Below are 17,659 nucleotides of genomic sequence, written 5' to 3' on the forward strand. Positions count from 1 at the left end.
GAATAAAGGGGATCCATCAACAGTAAAGTTCAGGCTTGCTATGATGTAAACGTGCTGCTAGCTTTCAGGTGATGAAATTCAGTTCAATTTTTTATTCTCTTTTGACTGTGTAGTTTTTATAACTGACCTGAAAGTCTTCTTGCATGTAATTAAGGCTCACACACCAATGTTCTGGGATGTACTAGAAAATCCTATAGCAGTAAATATTTAACTTTCTGATGTAGTAAGAATGTCAAAGTTGTTTTTGTTATCGGTGCTGCTCCGGTTTGTCGGTTACATGTATATTAGTCCAATATCGCTACCATAAAAAGCTACTCCCTCCGTTCCTAAATATTTGTCTTTCTAAAGATTTCAACAAGTGACTACATACGAAGCAAAATGAACGAATCTATATTCTAAAATATGTCTATATACATCCGTATGTGGTAGTTTATTTGAATCTCCAAAAAGACAAATATTTAGGAACGTAGGAAGTACTATCGAGTACGACCATGAAAGGAAGATGCCACAACTTCCGCAGGCAAGCGGTGGTGGTGAGTCTGTCGTGGAGGGAAGATTCGATCATCCGCGCGCCCTCGACAATAATGATGTAACCAGCAAGGACATGCGATTGTGAGTAGAACACTTCCTCCAAATCACATACATATGTCATTATAAGATGTTCTGAAATTTATTGCCTGACTACCTTATCTGTGTTTCTTTGTGCAGGAATTTTCAGGTTGTTGCTTTGTATCATAGAGGTTTGTGTCGTGCAGAGGCACCGGTGGCGGCCTAGATCCACGTGTATACATATGGTACAAAACTTTACGCCACACAACAATGGAATTGTCAATTTCAAAAACGCGTGCCGCGAGGTGGGTGGTGGATGGGCATTTGATTTTTTTTTTCGTTACAACGCACGGGCAATTTTTGCTAGTGTTTAGCTACACGGAGAACCCCATAAATAGATGAAACTTTACCTCTGGGTTATAACCCTCTAATTATGGAATAAAACTCTCGTATTCCTCGTAAAAAGTAAAATAAAAAAAGGGACGGAGAGTTAAAGTGTCGATCAACGTTTTTTTTAGAACTTAGTTTCTTCTTCTTTAGTTTCTTTTAGGGGATTTTCTTCTTCTGTAGTTAGAAAAATCCATCGTCGTGGGCTTTGTCGTCGCTTTCACGGCCTGCACTACGTTTCATTCACCAGGGCAAGACGAGCCTCAGGCCCTCAGCCCAGCACACACACCCCGCAGCCGCACGAGTAGGGCGAGATGAGCAGCGCCCGCTCGCCGTCGCCGGCGCCGCTGGACGACGACGACCTGCTGCCGGAGATCCTCCTCCGCCTACCCCCGCAGCCGTCCTCCCTCCCCCGCGCATCCCTCATCTCCAAGCGCTGGCGCAGCGTCGCCTCCGACCCAGCCTTCTCGCGCCGCTTCCGCCGCCACCACCGCCTCAACCCTCCCCTCCTCGGTTTCTTCCGCGTCGAACTGAGGGACCGCTTCGAGCCCCGCTTCCAGCCTTCCCTCGACGCCCCAAATCGGATCCCACCCGAACGCCTCTCCTGGCGATGGAACGAGGGTGACGACTGCTACGACCTTGTTGGATGCCGCCATGGCCTCGTGCTAGTCCTCAACAGAGCGCACACGCAGGTCATGGTCTGGGACCCTGACACCGGCGACCAGCGCCGCGTCGCCGTTCCCCCGGGGCTCAAAATTGCTGGAGCCCCGATCAGCGGGACGGTGCTTCGCGGTGCCGGAGACGACGACCACTTCCAGGTGGTCTTGGTAGGCACTGATGGTGAGGAGGGACAAGTTACAGAAGCGATTGCTTACGTTTACTCGTCGGAAACTGGTGCGTGGGGCGATCCGATCTCGACACCGCTTCCATCCAAGCATGCCGTGGTTTCTGTCAACAAGACTGCTGTGATGGTTGGGGATTTCATTTACTGGTTGCTCAATTCGGACGAGATTCTTGAGTTTGATCTTGATAGGAAGAGGCTATCCTTGATACCTGTGCCTGCGGACTTGGATTTAGGGAGCGGCAGTTTCTTCTTCTCAGTTATAAGGGCAGATGGCGGTGGGCTTGGTTTCATCTTTTTGTCAGGCTTCAATGCCCAATTGTGGAAGAGGAAGACCGATTCTGTTGGTGTTACTTCATGGGTGCTGGAAAAAACTATTGAAATTGATAGGTTACTTCCTCCGGAGGATGTAGAGGCGAGACGGTCCCTAATGATACTAGCGTATGCCGAAGACAATGACACGGCTCTCATGTGGACAGGTATTGGTCTCCGTGGTCGTATCTTCACGATGCAGCTTAAGTCATTGAAGTTTGAGGAACTCTTGCGAAACACCACCTTTGGTTACTTTCACTTATTCGAAAGTGTTTATGCTGCAGGTAATAGCATGCTTTACATCATGGGTATAAAAAACCAAGTTGATTTTAGATAATTGATTGAAGGAATTACAATGCACACCCTTTCGTGTTAAGCTAATTTTTTTAACTTATTAAGCAGTGACATATTACTTCTTTTTCTTTTGCTGCTTGATGACCTTTCAAAATATAGTGATGATGTTCTCTAGTGTTCTATTCTGATGCTTGCACGGCGCTGTTTATGTAATGATTATGATCTAGAAAATACATGTTAGTGCTATCTATTTTATTTTATGTTCAGGCGGTCAGCTCAATTGACCTACAGTTAGCCATTTTGTAATACTTGTGGTTCAAGTCAGAGCTAGCAAACTATATTTCAGTTTCTGACATGAATATCCATGCAACAAAATAATGAATACACGGATTGGCAAACTCTTTTTGTAATAATTGAACTAAATTTGGCTGTTGCATGTGTATTGACATATGCAAGAACTGTATAATGGTCGTTTAAGCGTATAGCTGCTGTGCAGTTTCTCTCTCAAGATAAGATACTATAACAGTGTGAAGTTGAAGAGAACTCCATGAAAACTTGCTTCAACCAACTGAAATATCAAGTAGGTAGTCAATATGTACATTGGAAGCTTAAAGCTAGTTCTATTTCTTTCATTCAATATTGTTATCTCTGATCCTGCTACTAATCTTAAATTCATTATGATGCTTTTGTTTGAAATTTGCATATGATAGTTCGTTTTATCACTTTTATGGGAGTCCCTGCTTTGAGTAGAAAGGTACCTGGGAAAACTAATAATTTCATTTCATTTTTCAAGCCAAATTTACTCGAAAAAGCTAATCTAAATCTGAATAATGAATAATCTCAATCACTTTTGTTGCTAGGATTTATTAGCCTGTTCCTTTCAGGCTAAATTTATTTGAAGATTAGTTATATCTGAATAGTCTTGTTCACTTTTGTTACTAGGATTTTTTGGCATAAATATGTTTTTGTTTCTCCAATATGGTGTGGAATGAGCTTAATAAATTCTTGATAAGTTGTCTGTCCACACAAGGTAATAGTTCGAGTGTGAATCTTCATTTTACATAATCAGTTTGTTTTTGAAATATTCAGTAAATTTGTCAGTAGGTCTGGTTTTGTTTACCTTTTCCTAATATTGTCTCGAAGTTTTTTTTAAACTACAACTCTGAGTTACTGAGTTTATCTAAATATTGTTATGCCGTATCATGTATGTTTTGCTTTTCATTGATCATTTGAAATTTTACGTTTGCAGAAACATGCATTGGTGGTGGAGCTGGTCTTTTGCACAACACATAAGATGGTTGCCCTGTTAGATATGCCATTGTGATGTACTGGTTGAGCAGGTAAGCCTATCTTCTACATGTAGGTTGGGGTAGTTGAGTTCTTAAGAAAAATGTATTAGTTTCCCTTTTACTGCCATTTCTCAAAAAAAAAATCGAAAAGGGGGCTCCCCGGCCTCTGCATCAGAATGATGCATACGGCCATCTTATTAACCAAAAAAAAGATAGTGTCAACAAGGTTTCAAAGTCTCCAAAAAAAAAAAGCAAAGCAAGCTCACACAGAGCCACGAGGGGCTAGAAACATCGACTAGCCAAGATAAAAGGCCACAACCGGCTGGCTATGAATAGATAAGTAAACTAGATGCCTATTCTATTACATGACCGCCATCCAAACCGGTTGAAGATATCCCGAGCTACCATCTCCCAGCGGAAAGATCCAGTAACCAAATGCTCCCTGACCTCCGTCGGAGTGAGTAGCGACCACGAACGGATCCGTGCCGTAGTTCGGAATATAACCTGCAAAAAGTGAATACATGATATTCTGTTAAAAACCAAATCATTTCTGCAAGTCCAGATAGTCCACAGCAACGCGCAAACCCCAACCCGAATGTGTTTCGCTAAGTCAGGCTGAATCCCATTCAGCCATGTTCCAAATAACGCGTTAACAGAATTCGGTGGTTTGATATTAAAAGAAATGTGAACCGTCTGCCAAAGGACTTTGGCCAACGGGCAATCAAAAAAGAGGTGTTTGATAGTCTCATCCCGATCACAGAAACTACACCTAGTAGGTCCTGTCCAATTACGCTTTATTAAATTGTCCTTGGTTAAAATAACTTGTTTGTGGACAAACCACATGAACACTTTTATTTTCAAAGGAACTTTGACATCCCAAACATGCTTGGAAGTAGGAATGGAGTTCGAATTGATAACATCAATATACATTGATTTAACTGTGAAAGCTCCAGACTTAGTCAGTTTCCAGCGTAATTCATCAGGTTGGTGTGAAAGCTGGACCTCCATCAGTCTCCTAACTAGACGGAGCCATTCTTCCCAACGATTGCCCGCCAGCGTCCGTCGGAACTGAATATTAAGGGGGATAAATTGAAAAACCGAAGCCACGAACACCTCACGTCGTTGAACAATACGATACAACGACGGATATTGGATGGCCAAGGGTGTCTCGCAGAGCCAAGTATCCTCCCAGAAACGTATGCAAGTGCCGTTGTCAATAACAAACTTTGTCCTATTAAACATAGATTGTTTGACTTTCATTAGTCCTTTCCAGAAAGGTGAATCAGTCGGCCTGACTGTAACCTGGGACAAAGTTTTTGTCTGAAGATACTTGCTGCGAAGGATTTGAGCCCACGTGGCATCATTCTCCGAATAGAGCTTCACACTTGCTAAGAAGGCATCTATTCTTAACTTCAAGGTTCTCTATACCAAGACCCCCTTGGTCTTTCGCTCTACATATGATATCCCATTTAGCAAGCCGATATTTTCTTTTGGTCTCATCACTCTGCCAAAAGAACCGCGATCGATAGAAGTCCAGTTTCTTCCGAACACCAACTGGGACCTCAAAGAACGATAGGAGAAACATAGGCATACTCGTGAGCACCGAGTTAATCAGGATTAATCGACCTCCGTATGACATGAGCTTACCCTTCCAGCAACTCAGTTTCTTCTCAAATCGGTCCTCTATGCACTTCCATTCCTTGTTTGTCAGCCTACGATGGTGGATTGGAATACCTAAGTAAGAGAAAGGTAACTCTCCCAACACGCACCCAAACAATTGCCCATAAGCCTCCTGTTCGTCTTTGGCTCTACCAAAACAGAACAACTCGCTCTTATTAAAGTTAATCTTCATCCCGGTCAATTGTTCAAATAGGCATAACACCAGCTTCATATTTCTTGCCTTGGCCAAGTCATGCTCCATAAAGATGATCGTGTCATCAGCGTACTGAAGTATGGAAACACTTCCATCAACAAGATGAGGTACCAAACCACCTACTTGACCACTTTCCTTAGCCCTTCCTATCAAAATTGCTAACATATCCACCACAATGTTAAACAGGATGGGGGACATCGGATCTCCTTGTCTTAGGCCTTTATGTGTCTGGAAATAATGACCTACGTCGTCATTTACTTTAATTCCCACACTACCTTTTTGCGTAAAAGATTCAACCTGTCCGCACCAGGCTTCATCAAAACCTTTCATACGCAATGACTATTGGAGAAATGGCCATTTGACCTTATCGTACGCTTTCTCGAAATCCACCTTAAAAATTACTCCATCTAATTTTTTGGAATGAATTTCATGGAGCGTTTCATGCAGGACTACCACCCCTTCAAGGATATTCCTGTCTGGCATGAAAGCAGTTTGGGACTGTTGCACCACAGAATGCGCAATCTGTGTAAGCCTATTAGTCCCGACCTTGGTAAAGATTTTGAAACTAACATTGAGGAGGCACATCGGTCTGAATTGCTCAATCCTCACAGCATCCGTCTTCTTAGGAAGCAATGTAATAGTTCCAAAATTCAAGTGGAATAATTGAAGCTGTCCCGAGAACAAATCATGGAACATAGGTAGTAAATCCCCCTTAATAATGTGCTAGCGCTTTTTATAGAACTCGGCCGGAAACCCATCCGGTCCGGGCGCCTTATTGTTTTTCATCTGTGCAATAGCATCAAACACCTCCTTCTCAGAGAACGGTGCCACCAGAATGTCATTTTCGGCAGCCGAAAGTTGAGGCACTTCCTCAGTCCTAGACTCATCGAGGGATACACAATTATCCTCCGGCGGTCCAAATAACTACTTGTAATACTCAGTAATATATGTTTTTAGGTTATCCTGACCTAAAATCGTGCCCTCATCCTGTTCAAGTTGAAAAATGCGCTTCTTTCGGTGCTTGCCATTAGCAATTAAATGAAAGAATTGAGTATTCGCATCCCCTTGGACTACTTTGCGGACTTTAGCTCGCAAAGCCCACTTCAATTCTTCTTCACGGAGTAGCTCTTTCAGCCTCTTCTCCGCCTCAGATTTAACCTGAAGCTCAGCTGGCAGCAAAATCATAGATTCGGCCTTTAGGGCATGTATAAGAGAAAGGAGTCTATCCTTTTCAATCTTATACACACCACTTAGGTGCTTAGCCCAGCCCCGTAATAAGCTTCTCAAGTGCCTAATCTTATTCTGCCAACGCTCGACCGCAGTCCTACCTCCTGCACCTCTATCCCATTTCCTGGCAATCAAGTCCAAAACCCCCTCTCGTTCAAACCAAGACATCTCGAAAGAAAAGGTATTTTTGTTACCCACGTGGTTAGGCTCCCCTGAATCCACGAATAAGGGTGCGTGATCGGATATTCCCCTCGAAAGAGCTTGCACTGTAACCAGAGGGTACTTTTGTTCCCACTCCACGCTTGCGAGAACTCGATCAAGTTTTTCATAAGTTGGGTTTGGCAGAGCATTAGCCCAGGTAAACTTTCTACCAGAAAGCTCTATCTCCCTTAGATCCAAGCTTTCAATAATGGTATTAAACATAAACGACCATCTGCCGTCAAAGTTACCATTATTCTTCTCCTCTCTCCTCCTAATGATATTGAAATCCCCTCCAACCAAAAGTGGAAGCTGTTCCGATCCACAGATTCGAACAAGGTCCGCCAGAAACTCTGGTTTAAGCTCAGGCTGTGCGGCACCATATACCGCCACCAAAGCCCAGTTGAAACCATCTAATTTAGACCTGACTCGAAACTTCACCGTGAAGTCGCCCATCACTACACTTCGGACTTCAAGCAAATTGCATCTCACGCCAAGTAAGATACCACCCGATCTTCCTCGTGGAGGGAGGCAATGCCAATCGAAATCAATACCACCCACAAGAGAAGACAGAAACAGGGGCGCAAAGTTATCTCTACCAGTCTCCGATAGAGCAATGAAATCCAGACGCTGCTCTAAAGTTGCCTCAGCAAGAAACCTTCTTTTAGCCAAGTCCTTTAGACCTCTGCTATTCCAAAAGATTCCTTTCATAATTCGTCATGGAATTTTTTAGTAGTACGAATTCTAGCACTCCTAAGAACTGCAGAATCGGGATAAATCTTCCGTTTCCACTTGCGTTTTGGTTTACTAGGCTCTGTCGTCCGGTCCTCATAACCGGGTTCAACTATAGTACCAGCCTCATTCTCTATGGGCACATCATCATCCTCAGACTCATGAATGGGGGGTGCTAGATCCGCACATAGACTATGGAGCACTCGAACCCCTAACACATCAATCTCAACATCATTCATCGGTTTAACCGCTGCGAGATTACGAATAGTCTCTAAAACACGCTCCGCCTCCAAATCTAATAGATCATTTACCGAATTGGTAATCTCACTATCAGTATCTCCTAGTGAAACTCCTAATCGGTTTGCATTATTTATAATCTCCTCATTAGAAAATGCAATAACGAGTTAGAAATGTTGACAGACATACCAGAGGAGATTGCAGCATCCTGAAGCTTGGCCGCCCTCATAGCGCACCGCTGCTACATATCGTCCACCTCCGGGATCTCGTGGATGCGAGCACTCATCCGACGCCCCGTGGAGGCGGGGCCGGGGATTCCGCCAAAAGCAACGACCTCCTCCCTCGTAAAGCCTCGCGCTGAATCCCTCAAAGGATCAACCGAGGTTACCGAAAGAGGCGGCTGCGGGCTCCCAGGCCCCCCAGACACAAGGCCCACAACATGGTCCACGGCCACGGGAACGCGCGGGAAGGAGAAGGCGGGGACCTCCTGCCCGCACCCTCCTCCCGCCCCACCTGCCGGCGCAGGGGAGAGTACCATCGGCGGAGGAGACGCGGTCCGCCTGACCGCCAGAGAAGAAGGGAGAGCTGAGTCGCCTGCCCCAGCTCCCCCCCTAGCGCGTCTGCCTGCGCGGGTGGAGCCGCCCCAACCGGGGAAGCAAGAACTGAGGCCGCTTGCCTCGGGCTCACTCCCCCGGCGCTGGCCAAGCCCACCGGGCCCGGCGCCGTCGTAGGAGAGAGGTCCATGCAGCCTCCCCCACAGCCGACCATCGCCGACGTCATCGGTGTGACCTGCGCCAGACTAAGAGAAGGAGAGGCCGGGGCCACCTACCCCAAATTCCCCTCCCCACGCCGAACCTCCGGGACTATCATCATATCCCGGTTGGGAACCATGGTAGGGGAGAGCGGACCCACCTGAGGCTCCACCTCCCTAACCCCCCCCACCATCACAGGGCCATCGACAGCATCAAGCTCCAAAGGCGGAAGCATACACTCAAAGCTGTCATCAGACTCCACCCTGTCACTCCAAAGCCGGGGAGGAGCCGATGCTGGCTCAGAGGACCCAAAATGAAGCGTGTTCATCGGTACCGCTGGAGCCGATATAGGCGCTGCTCCGGATCCATCACCGGGCAACTGAGCGACCGGACTCGACCCATTGGCCCTCTCCCGTCCTGCCTCATCAGTCTGATCCCCACGAGCATCGGCATCACCATCCCCCTCGTGCATATCCATTAGCAGCCGCAATAACCCCCTCGGCAAACAGCTCCGAATCCTCGAACTCGATCTCAAGAGAAAACACCTCTCCCCGGTAAAACCAGTTAACCACGTCCGGGACAAAATCAATGTCCAAAACACCCACTAAGAGCCGGGCCACCCCATGTGCTCGGGTGAAAGCCATGTCCACTTCCTCAGTCTTACCAACCATCATACCCAAACTCGTCACTACTCGAACATCGGTCAAAGCTTCAGATGGGGCCCCTGAAAACCGCAGCCACACATGTGTTAACGGTTTTCCCTTAGGCTCCACCTTTTTCCACTCGTCAAACTCCAGGATGCACTTAGTACCAGGCACCTTGCACAACCCAAAACTCAACAGCTTCTGCAGATCGTCCACAGTTGGGAAATCAACCCTAAAGACATTGTCCTCGATCTGGATGAGCTCCCACTGAAAATCACCTAGAGCCAGTTTCCGAAGCCTCTGCACAATTTGAGCCTCAGACACCACTTCGCGAGTGACTTTCACAATGCGAGTAGTCATACTCTGAGTCTCAACAGGAATCTCCCTCGCCGGCGGGGACTCAAAGAAAGTGAGCTCGGCACAATACACTCCATACATCGTGAGCGCAGGAGCCTGATCACGCAGGGCCGGGCAGTCCCCCATACCATGAGCAGTCCCCCAAGCACTCAGCAATAAAGTGGCCTTTCTCACCACATTGATAACACAACATCTTTTCTTTCTTACGCGCCCCTTTAGACGCCCTCTCAGACTCAACCCTATCCCCTGCCTCCGCATCACCTCCAGAAACAGGAACCTCCACATTGGCCAAAGCCGTCACAACCTCCATTGCCTAGCTAGGCAACTTAGCCGACTGCACAGGATCGACAGCCATATCCGTAGCTTCATGGTCAACCACAGGCGGTGGTGGGGGCGGCCTGTGGAACCGACCACGACCGCTACCACGTCCACCCCCACGGCCACCACGATGGCCACGGTAACCACCTCTATGTCGGTTGTTCGGGGCAGTAGCCCCCTCGACAAAACCACCAACCGGACCAAGGAACGGTCTCTCATTGGAACCATCACTTTGCCATGCGTATCCGCGTCCACCTCCCGTAGACGACGAACCCCGGTGTTGACCTTTCCCATAAGCATCAAACCCATCATCTCCCCACTGTCCTCTGGGTGGCCCATTAGCTCCACCATCCCCCGCACACAGCTGCACCGGGGATGGATCCGAACGTTTTTGCGCCGGTCTCACGACATAGTGAGGCAGAGGTGCGGCACGAGGTACCGGCGGCACAACACCCCGCCCCATGGCCGCAGTCCCGGATGGCACCGCCGGACGCTGCACAGACGGCCGGGCATCCTGGCCACGCCTCGCCCCGTAGCAGGAAGAGGAACCGGCGCTGGCGGGCGGACGAAGCCTCCCGTGCCCGCGGCAACATGAGCCGGGGCCGGTGGGCGGAACCCAGGAGCTCCAGCCCCGCGGCCATGAGCACGAGGCGCCACGCCCCGACCTGCCAGAACCCGCTGCCGGCGGTGGCACCTCCACACCACGGCTGCCTCCAGAGCTAGGCGGCGGCAGCACACCGGTACGGGCCGACCCAGCCGGTTCAGCTGCGCTCTTCCCCGCATTCCCCCGACCCGCCATGAGAAGCGGTGGGATGCGACGGGCACGGCCCCGCGATCTGTACGATGATGAGGAACTCGGCAAACCCTACGGCGCACGACGGGGATAGAGGGACTCGACGGATCGTTGCATGCCTCTCGCACGTAAACGACTGCCTCGTCCGATACCCCCATCGAATCCAGCCCAAAGGGCACCGGCCCACCTGCGACCCCTTCGTTCTGGGCCTCATACCCAGCCGAAGGCCGCCCAGTTACCACCGATGGCCCCAATCAGCGCGTTCAAACGAGCCGCCCTAGCCGCCTGTATCGGGATCGGCGCCGCCTGCTGCCGGGCGGCCGCCGCACGGCCGCCCTTCTTCTTTCTCACGACCACCGTCCATGCTTCCGGAGGAATCAAATCGGAAAGAGTAAGTTTTGGGAGACATACCTTGGGAATTGGTCCCTTCCACGGTCGAGATGCAGACGCGGCTGTCCTACGGTGTACGACGCGCTGGAGCAACTCCAAGTTCTCTCCGGGACGCAGCCCGATCCTCGCCGGATCCTCTGGAGGGACCACCGCCTCCACAATCTGCGCCACCTCTTCCTCATCGTAGCCGGGATCGAAAGCTTCACAAATCACATCTGAGGGAGTCGGTGAATACTCCGTCGAGCTGCCGGAATGCCCGCCGTCTTCATCCTCATCCCCGCTATCCTCCTCCGCGAGCGCCCAAAAATGCCCACCCACCTTCCGGCGATCACCGGGGGTGACAGCCGTTCTCACGCCTGGCGCCATCGAGTCACCTCAGAGTCGCCTCAGAGTCGCCTCTTATGTTCTGTGTGGTTGATGGAGTCAAAGACTTTCTCTACAACTCTTTGCTTAGTTGTTGCCCACCCACTTGGCCACCTCTTGTCACGCTTTCATGGCAGACTGCATATTTGATCTTTTCTTGACACCCTGCTTCCACAACCGTTCATAAGGAGCTCTCCATTCTCTTCCCACCTACCTTCTCTTTTATTTGCTGATGTTCTACCCCCACCCAGTGGATGTGCTCTTTCCTTACCTTCCATGTCCCTGTCCATCCAGCTACCTTGATTTTGGTTACTCCCTCCTTAGTACTCCCCTGGTTCCATCTGCTAGTGCAGGTTCTTCTCCCTCTAGCCCCTCGGATGACTGATGCTTAGGATCCTTATCCTTTCTGGGCATATGTTCATCTCTGTTCATAGATGAGAATGCTTTCTTGTTACTGCGGATGCATCCGGTCCGCCCGATGGCCAGGCACGCTCTACGGACGGGCCCGCGGGTGCGGATGGTAACGACCGAGATGGCTCCCGTCAGGACCGCTCCAGCTCGCCTGGTTCCAAGGACGACGACGACGAGTCCCCGGGGCCAGATGGGCTCCCTAGTGGCTTGTCGCAGGGTGCGGGACCGGCGGCGCCCACGGAAGACCTAGGGGTGGATGACTTGATCACGATCACTGCACTCCTGGAGGAGGAGTCGGTCCTCCCCCCTGCCGCCTCGGCCGCGTTGCTCCATGCCTCTCCTGAGCCCTCCGACCCCATCGGTGATGTGGGTGGTTGCTTGGGGGCCGAGAGTGACACCAGCTACGTCGGCCTCGACGTCTGCCCCCCGTCCTCACCACAGCTGGCGTCGCCCGTGGCCTCGGCGGTCTCCTCGCCTACCCCGCCGGTCCCTCTCCTTCGACGGCTCTAGTGTCGGCGCCGCCGAGTCGTCCTCCACGCGGCAAGGGGCATCCACGCTCATCCTTCGTCGTCTGCCACGCTCACACGTAAGAGTGCTCGCCTGGGCGTGGCGGTGGAGATGGTTGGTGGCTCGTCCAACGCGGTGGAGAAGGCTCTGCGGTGTGCCGCGGGACGCAAGCTTGACCCAGGTCCATCTCATTCGCCATCATTTGTTCCTGCTTTGACTGATGATGATGTGTCCGACTTCTTTGTCCTGGCGGGTGTGCCTCTCAGCTACTTAGCCAAAATTGCGGTGGACTCCGCCATTGTTTTCCAAGGGGAGAAAGGCCCTGTCCTAGAGTAGATTGAGGTCATCCAGGCCAATGAGGTACGCAAGGGTTGCCTCGCGATGGCTAGAGCGAGGGCCACCAAGGAACCCTTGGAGGTGGCTCCCAACATGCCTTGGCCTTGGTCTATGGGTTGCCCAACCCTCTTCCTCCGGACGAGGTCTGGGGCCGCACTATGTCTCGTACTGCCCAACTCCGTCGCGCGCTTAGCGCCTCCACCACTGTGGGGGTCCAGGGAGGACCCCTTGGCCAACTAGATGCGTGCTCTCTTTTGGAACCTGCGGGGCTTCAGGAACGAGGGACGCCACAGGCAACTTGTCGAATACATGAGAGAGGAGAACATAGACATCGTTGTTGTTCAGGAGACTATGAGACTTGAGTTCTCCTTAGCAGAACTGGAACGTCTAAGTAGGCACTTGTTTGCCTTGCACTGGCTACCCTCTAGTGGAGTGGCTGGACACTCCGGGGGCATCCTTCTAGGTGTGAAGGATGCGACCTTCGAGGTTAGATCGATGGACCGTGGCGAGTTCTTCGTGGGCATGGAGGTCTGGGAAAGAACGATCAACTTCAAGTGGGAAGTGATCGTGGTGTACGGGCCCGCGGACCATAGGCGATCCAAATCTTTCCTCGACAAGATGCACAAGAAAGTATCGGCCACCTATAAGTCATCATCGGAGGTGACTTCAACCTCATTAGAGCCCCATCTGATAAGAATAATGCCCGGGTCGACGACCCGGGCATGCAGCGTTTCAATGATTGGATCACTGATCTTGGTATACGAGAGTTGGATAGGGTTGGGGCGAGGTTTACGTGGACAAATCGTCAGTTGGACCCGACTCAAAGAGTCCTCGACCGAGTGTTCATGTCATCGGAGTGGGAACTTCGGTTCCCGCTTGCGTGCCTGCAGGCCATCACCCGCATCGGCTTGGACCATGTACCCCTACTTCTTTCCTCGAGTGATGACCGACCTCGGCTGCCCCGACGGTTCCTCTTCGTGTCCTTTTGGCTCCGACAACCTGGGTTCATTGAGGCGGTGAACAGTCACTGTATGGCCACGCAGTTGGAGCCACATCGTCAGATGTCGGTTGTGGACAAGTGGCACTTCTTGGCCAAGCAATCTAGACAATTCATAAAGGGTTGAGGTGCCAGTGTGGGGTGGGACCTCAAGATCCGGAAGGGGGGCCTTCTCGCGGAGATTTGGGTTTTGGACCTGATGGCCAACACCGCAGGCCTCCCCCGGAGGAATGGGCTCTCCGCTATATCTTAGAAGACGACTTACTGGAAATCTATCGCAAGGAGGAGGAATATTGGCCCTAATGGGGTGCCATTAACTAGGTCCTATTCGGGGACGCCACCACAATGTACTTCCGAACGATTACCAATGGCTGGCGTCATAGATGTACCATTCCCCGTCTTTGGAAAGGGGATCGGTTGATCCAAGATCCGGACAAGATTCTGACTCATGTGGATGGCTTTTATAAAGCCATGTTTGCCGCAAGAGATCGTGGTGGCATAGCGCTTGCCGACTCTGTCTGGGAGGGGCCCTAGCGAGTCTCGCAGGAATAGAATAATGGGACGCTATTGGCAGAATTCTCAGAAGAAGAGGTGGCTTCCATAATAAAAGGGATGAATCCCGCGTCGGCCTAGGGACCGGATGGTCTCCCGGTCCGGTTCTTCCAGGTGTTGTGGCATGCTATTAAACACCAAATCCTTGCGTTTTTTAGGGAATTCTCTCAAGGCGTGCTCGACCTGACCCGGTTGAACTCTGGTATCATCTCTCTGATCCCTAAGGTGCCAGGGGTGTCAGACATCCGACAATTCTGACCTATCATAGTGATCAATGTGATATTTCGGATTCTTTCTAAAGGGTACGCCAATAGGGCGACCCTTCTAGCTTCCCAAATCACCCACCCGAACTAGTCCGCGTTCATTAAGGGTCGGTATATCTTGGATGGGATCCCGGTACTCCATGAGGTTATTCATGAAGTCAAGAGGAACAAAGCGGTCTTCTTTTAGATCAACTTCCATAAAGCCTACGATACGGTCCATTGGTCCTTCCTTCGGGAGGTGTTAGAGAGGAAGGGTTTTGACCCCACTGGATCACGAGGGTCATGCAGCTTGTGATGAGCGGTCGGTCGGTCATTAACATCAATGGAGAAGTAGGCCCTTACTTCCAAAAGGCGCAATTTTAGACTCAGCCCTCTCCCCCTTTTTTATTCAACTTGGTGGTTGATGCCCTCGCGGAAATTTTAGACTCGGCCAAGCGAGCAGGTCATATCAAGGGTATTTGCGTGCACCTGCTCACGGGAGGGGGTCTCACCCACCTCTAATACGCGGATGACACGATCTTGATGGTGGAGGGGTCGGACGCAGACATCCAACACCTCAAGTTCTTGTTACTATGCTTCTAGGAGATGTCCGGCCTAACAGTCAACTTCAACAAGAGTGAGGTGATGGTCTTGGGTACCCCAAGGAGGAGAAACGGTGAATCGCCAACCATCTGGGCTCCTTCCCGACGACTTACCTTGGTATGCCCATTAGTGACATCCGTATATTAGGAAAGGACCTTTGACTGACAGGTGTCCAAGGTCCAATATCGGGTTGAGCCATGGAAGGGAGTTGGCTCTCCAAGGCAGCTTGGGTCATTCCAATCAACTCTTCGAGGACCAGCTTGCTTTTGTACCTCATGGGATTCTATAGTTTGAATGAATCCCTTCATCAAGATATAGCTAAGTACTAGTCCAGGTTCTTCTGGGCGGGAAAGGATAATAAGCAGAAGTACCATATGGTGAAATGGTCGGAGATCTGCAAACCAAAGGACTAGGGTGGCTTGGGCATTATCTCATCCAAGCAGTTGAACATTGCACTCCTTTCCAAGTGGCTATGGAGGATTACCTCAGGGGAGGACGGGCTCTGGTTGGATATCACCAACGCAAAATACTTGCGTGGCCAGGGCCTAGCGTTTGCACAGAAATCGGGGGGCTCCCAGTTTTGGCAAATGATCATTGAGCTATTGCCGGTCCTCCGCATCGACTCTTCCATTTTGGTTGGTGCTAGTACCACCACCCTCTTTTGGTTAGACCGATGGTTCGGCCCCCAACCTTTCGCCATCCGGTTTCAACCACCGTTCAACATATGTGTGGATCCTAACCTCACCGTCGTGGCCGCCCCTGCATGATCTAGGCTGCATCGCATTCCGGCATACCTTCGGTCCCATAGAACGGGACCTCTGGGATGACCTTATCGCCTATGTGGCTCTCCACACCCCGGCGCTTGGGCCGGATTCCGCGCAGTGGGACCTCGAGCTGACATGCTGATTTTCCACTAAATCTCTTTATCGGGCCATCCTCCCCACCCTAGGCCCGATAGAGCTTAATCTCCTTTGGGAGATTGAACTGCCACTGAAGATTAGGATCTTCATGTGGCAGTTAGTCAGGGGCTGCCTACCCTCCGACACGGAGGTTCTTAAGTGCAACGGCCCTTCCGACGGGCTATGCCCCTTTTTTTCGGTCCCTGAGGACTCGAACCACATCTTCTTTGTGTGCCCCTCGGTGAGATTTTTCTGGAGCTGCCTTCGTGAGACGGTGGGTGGCAGTTGGTGCCATGACAACATCCTAGATATGTTTGCGGAGGTGCTCACATTTCCTAGTATTGAGCGACCCTCCTTATGGGTGTTGGTGGGGTCGCTTTATGGACATTATGGAATGTCCATAATAAGTTGGTGACTGGGCATATTATCCCGCTGCATATGACTGGCGCCATTTACAAATTGTGTGGCTTTCTACAGCTCTGGAGGCCACTTAGCAAGCACCAGGACCACATCTACATTGACAGGACGATCGCCGTGCTCCGCTCCTCCGCATCCCGGCTCACGCCACCGCTCCCACCGCTACTTCCGCCGCCTCCACTGGAGTCAGGCTAGATTTTGTTTATGCTTTTGGGGCTTCTTGTGTTGATCCCCCAGCAAGACTTTTGTCTCTCAAACTACTTTGTGTGTGTTTGTTGTGGCCCGCTGCATGGAACCTTGCTACCGTATGCTTTTGTCGTGGCCGTTGTTTTATAATATAAAGCGGGGAACCCTTTTTCATCGAATGCTGTCATGTTTAGTGGTAGCATAACTAAATACATCCTCTTTCATGTGCTTTATGGAGCTATCTACTGTTTAACTTCTACCATTTGCTAACATTGCCTTTGATTACTTTTCTTGGTTATGGATCTTTTGTTTCCTCTCATTTACTTTACAGTTTATTTATATGGGTTCATAGCTATGCCATTTTCTCAGCATGTCTCAGAATGTGTATGTGTAGGCATGTAGCTATGCTTTGTGGGCAGTCTACTTTCTCCACATTCGGTCATGTTTCAACACTTCATATTAAACAGATGATCAAAATGGCATATGCCTAGATTCACCCTAAATATTTCATCATGAATTGCATCTTTGATTAACATATTATCATTAAAAGTGGAGAAAAGTCCACATTTCAACTCCGAACTAACAAGCCAGTTCGGTTTACAACCCTCATCTTCAAAACGGGTCACGTTACACCCTCAACTTATCACGTAGTTTAAAAGACAATCTTTGACTTAGTTTTAGGCTGGTCAAACCGGTTTTGACCAAGTGAAAACTGACTAGGCAGCCAAGTCAGCAGCCACGCACACACACTTTCTAACTAGACTCCTCTCTACCTCTGTCTCTCTATTTGTTCACCCCAGCCCCGACCCAATCTCGCCGCCGCTTGGGTCACCTAGTACGCTAAGGTCCGCCGTTGCACCACCTCCGCCGCTGGTGACCGAAGACCAGCGGCGCTGCCACACCACCGCCAGGTCCCTTCTTTTCTTCCCCCTCTCTTCTCCTTAACCGCAACC

At 50.2% G+C, this 17,659-nt stretch overlaps 1 protein-coding gene across 1 annotated transcript; it reads left to right on the forward strand.

The window, feature by feature from the left end:
* The first annotated feature begins 1,250 nt into the window (after positions 1-1,250).
* LOC123115333 (F-box protein At5g03970-like) lies at positions 1,251-3,732 on the forward strand. The gene is made up of 2 exons (XM_044536509.1): positions 1,251-2,373; positions 3,633-3,732. Exons 1-2 carry the CDS (start codon positions 1,251-1,253, stop codon positions 3,674-3,676), a joined length of 1,167 nt encoding a protein of 388 aa, XP_044392444.1. The 3' UTR covers positions 3,677-3,732.
* Positions 3,733-17,659: the final 13,927 nt, after the last annotated feature.

Source organism: Triticum aestivum, chromosome 5B (genome assembly GCF_018294505.1).
Source record: "Triticum aestivum cultivar Chinese Spring chromosome 5B, IWGSC CS RefSeq v2.1, whole genome shotgun sequence".
NCBI lineage: Eukaryota > Viridiplantae > Streptophyta > Magnoliopsida > Poales > Poaceae > Triticum > Triticum aestivum.

Excerpts from the sequence above, each read along its gene's own strand:
- LOC123115333 (XM_044536509.1), top strand. The coding sequence starts at position 1,251 with ATGAGCAGCGCCCGCTCGCCGTCGCCGGCGCCGCTGGACGACGACGAC. Across the intron at positions 2,374-3,632 it reads CGAAAGTGTTTATGCTGCAG|AAACATGCATTGGTGGTGGA; the intron begins GTAATAGCATGC and ends TTACGTTTGCAG.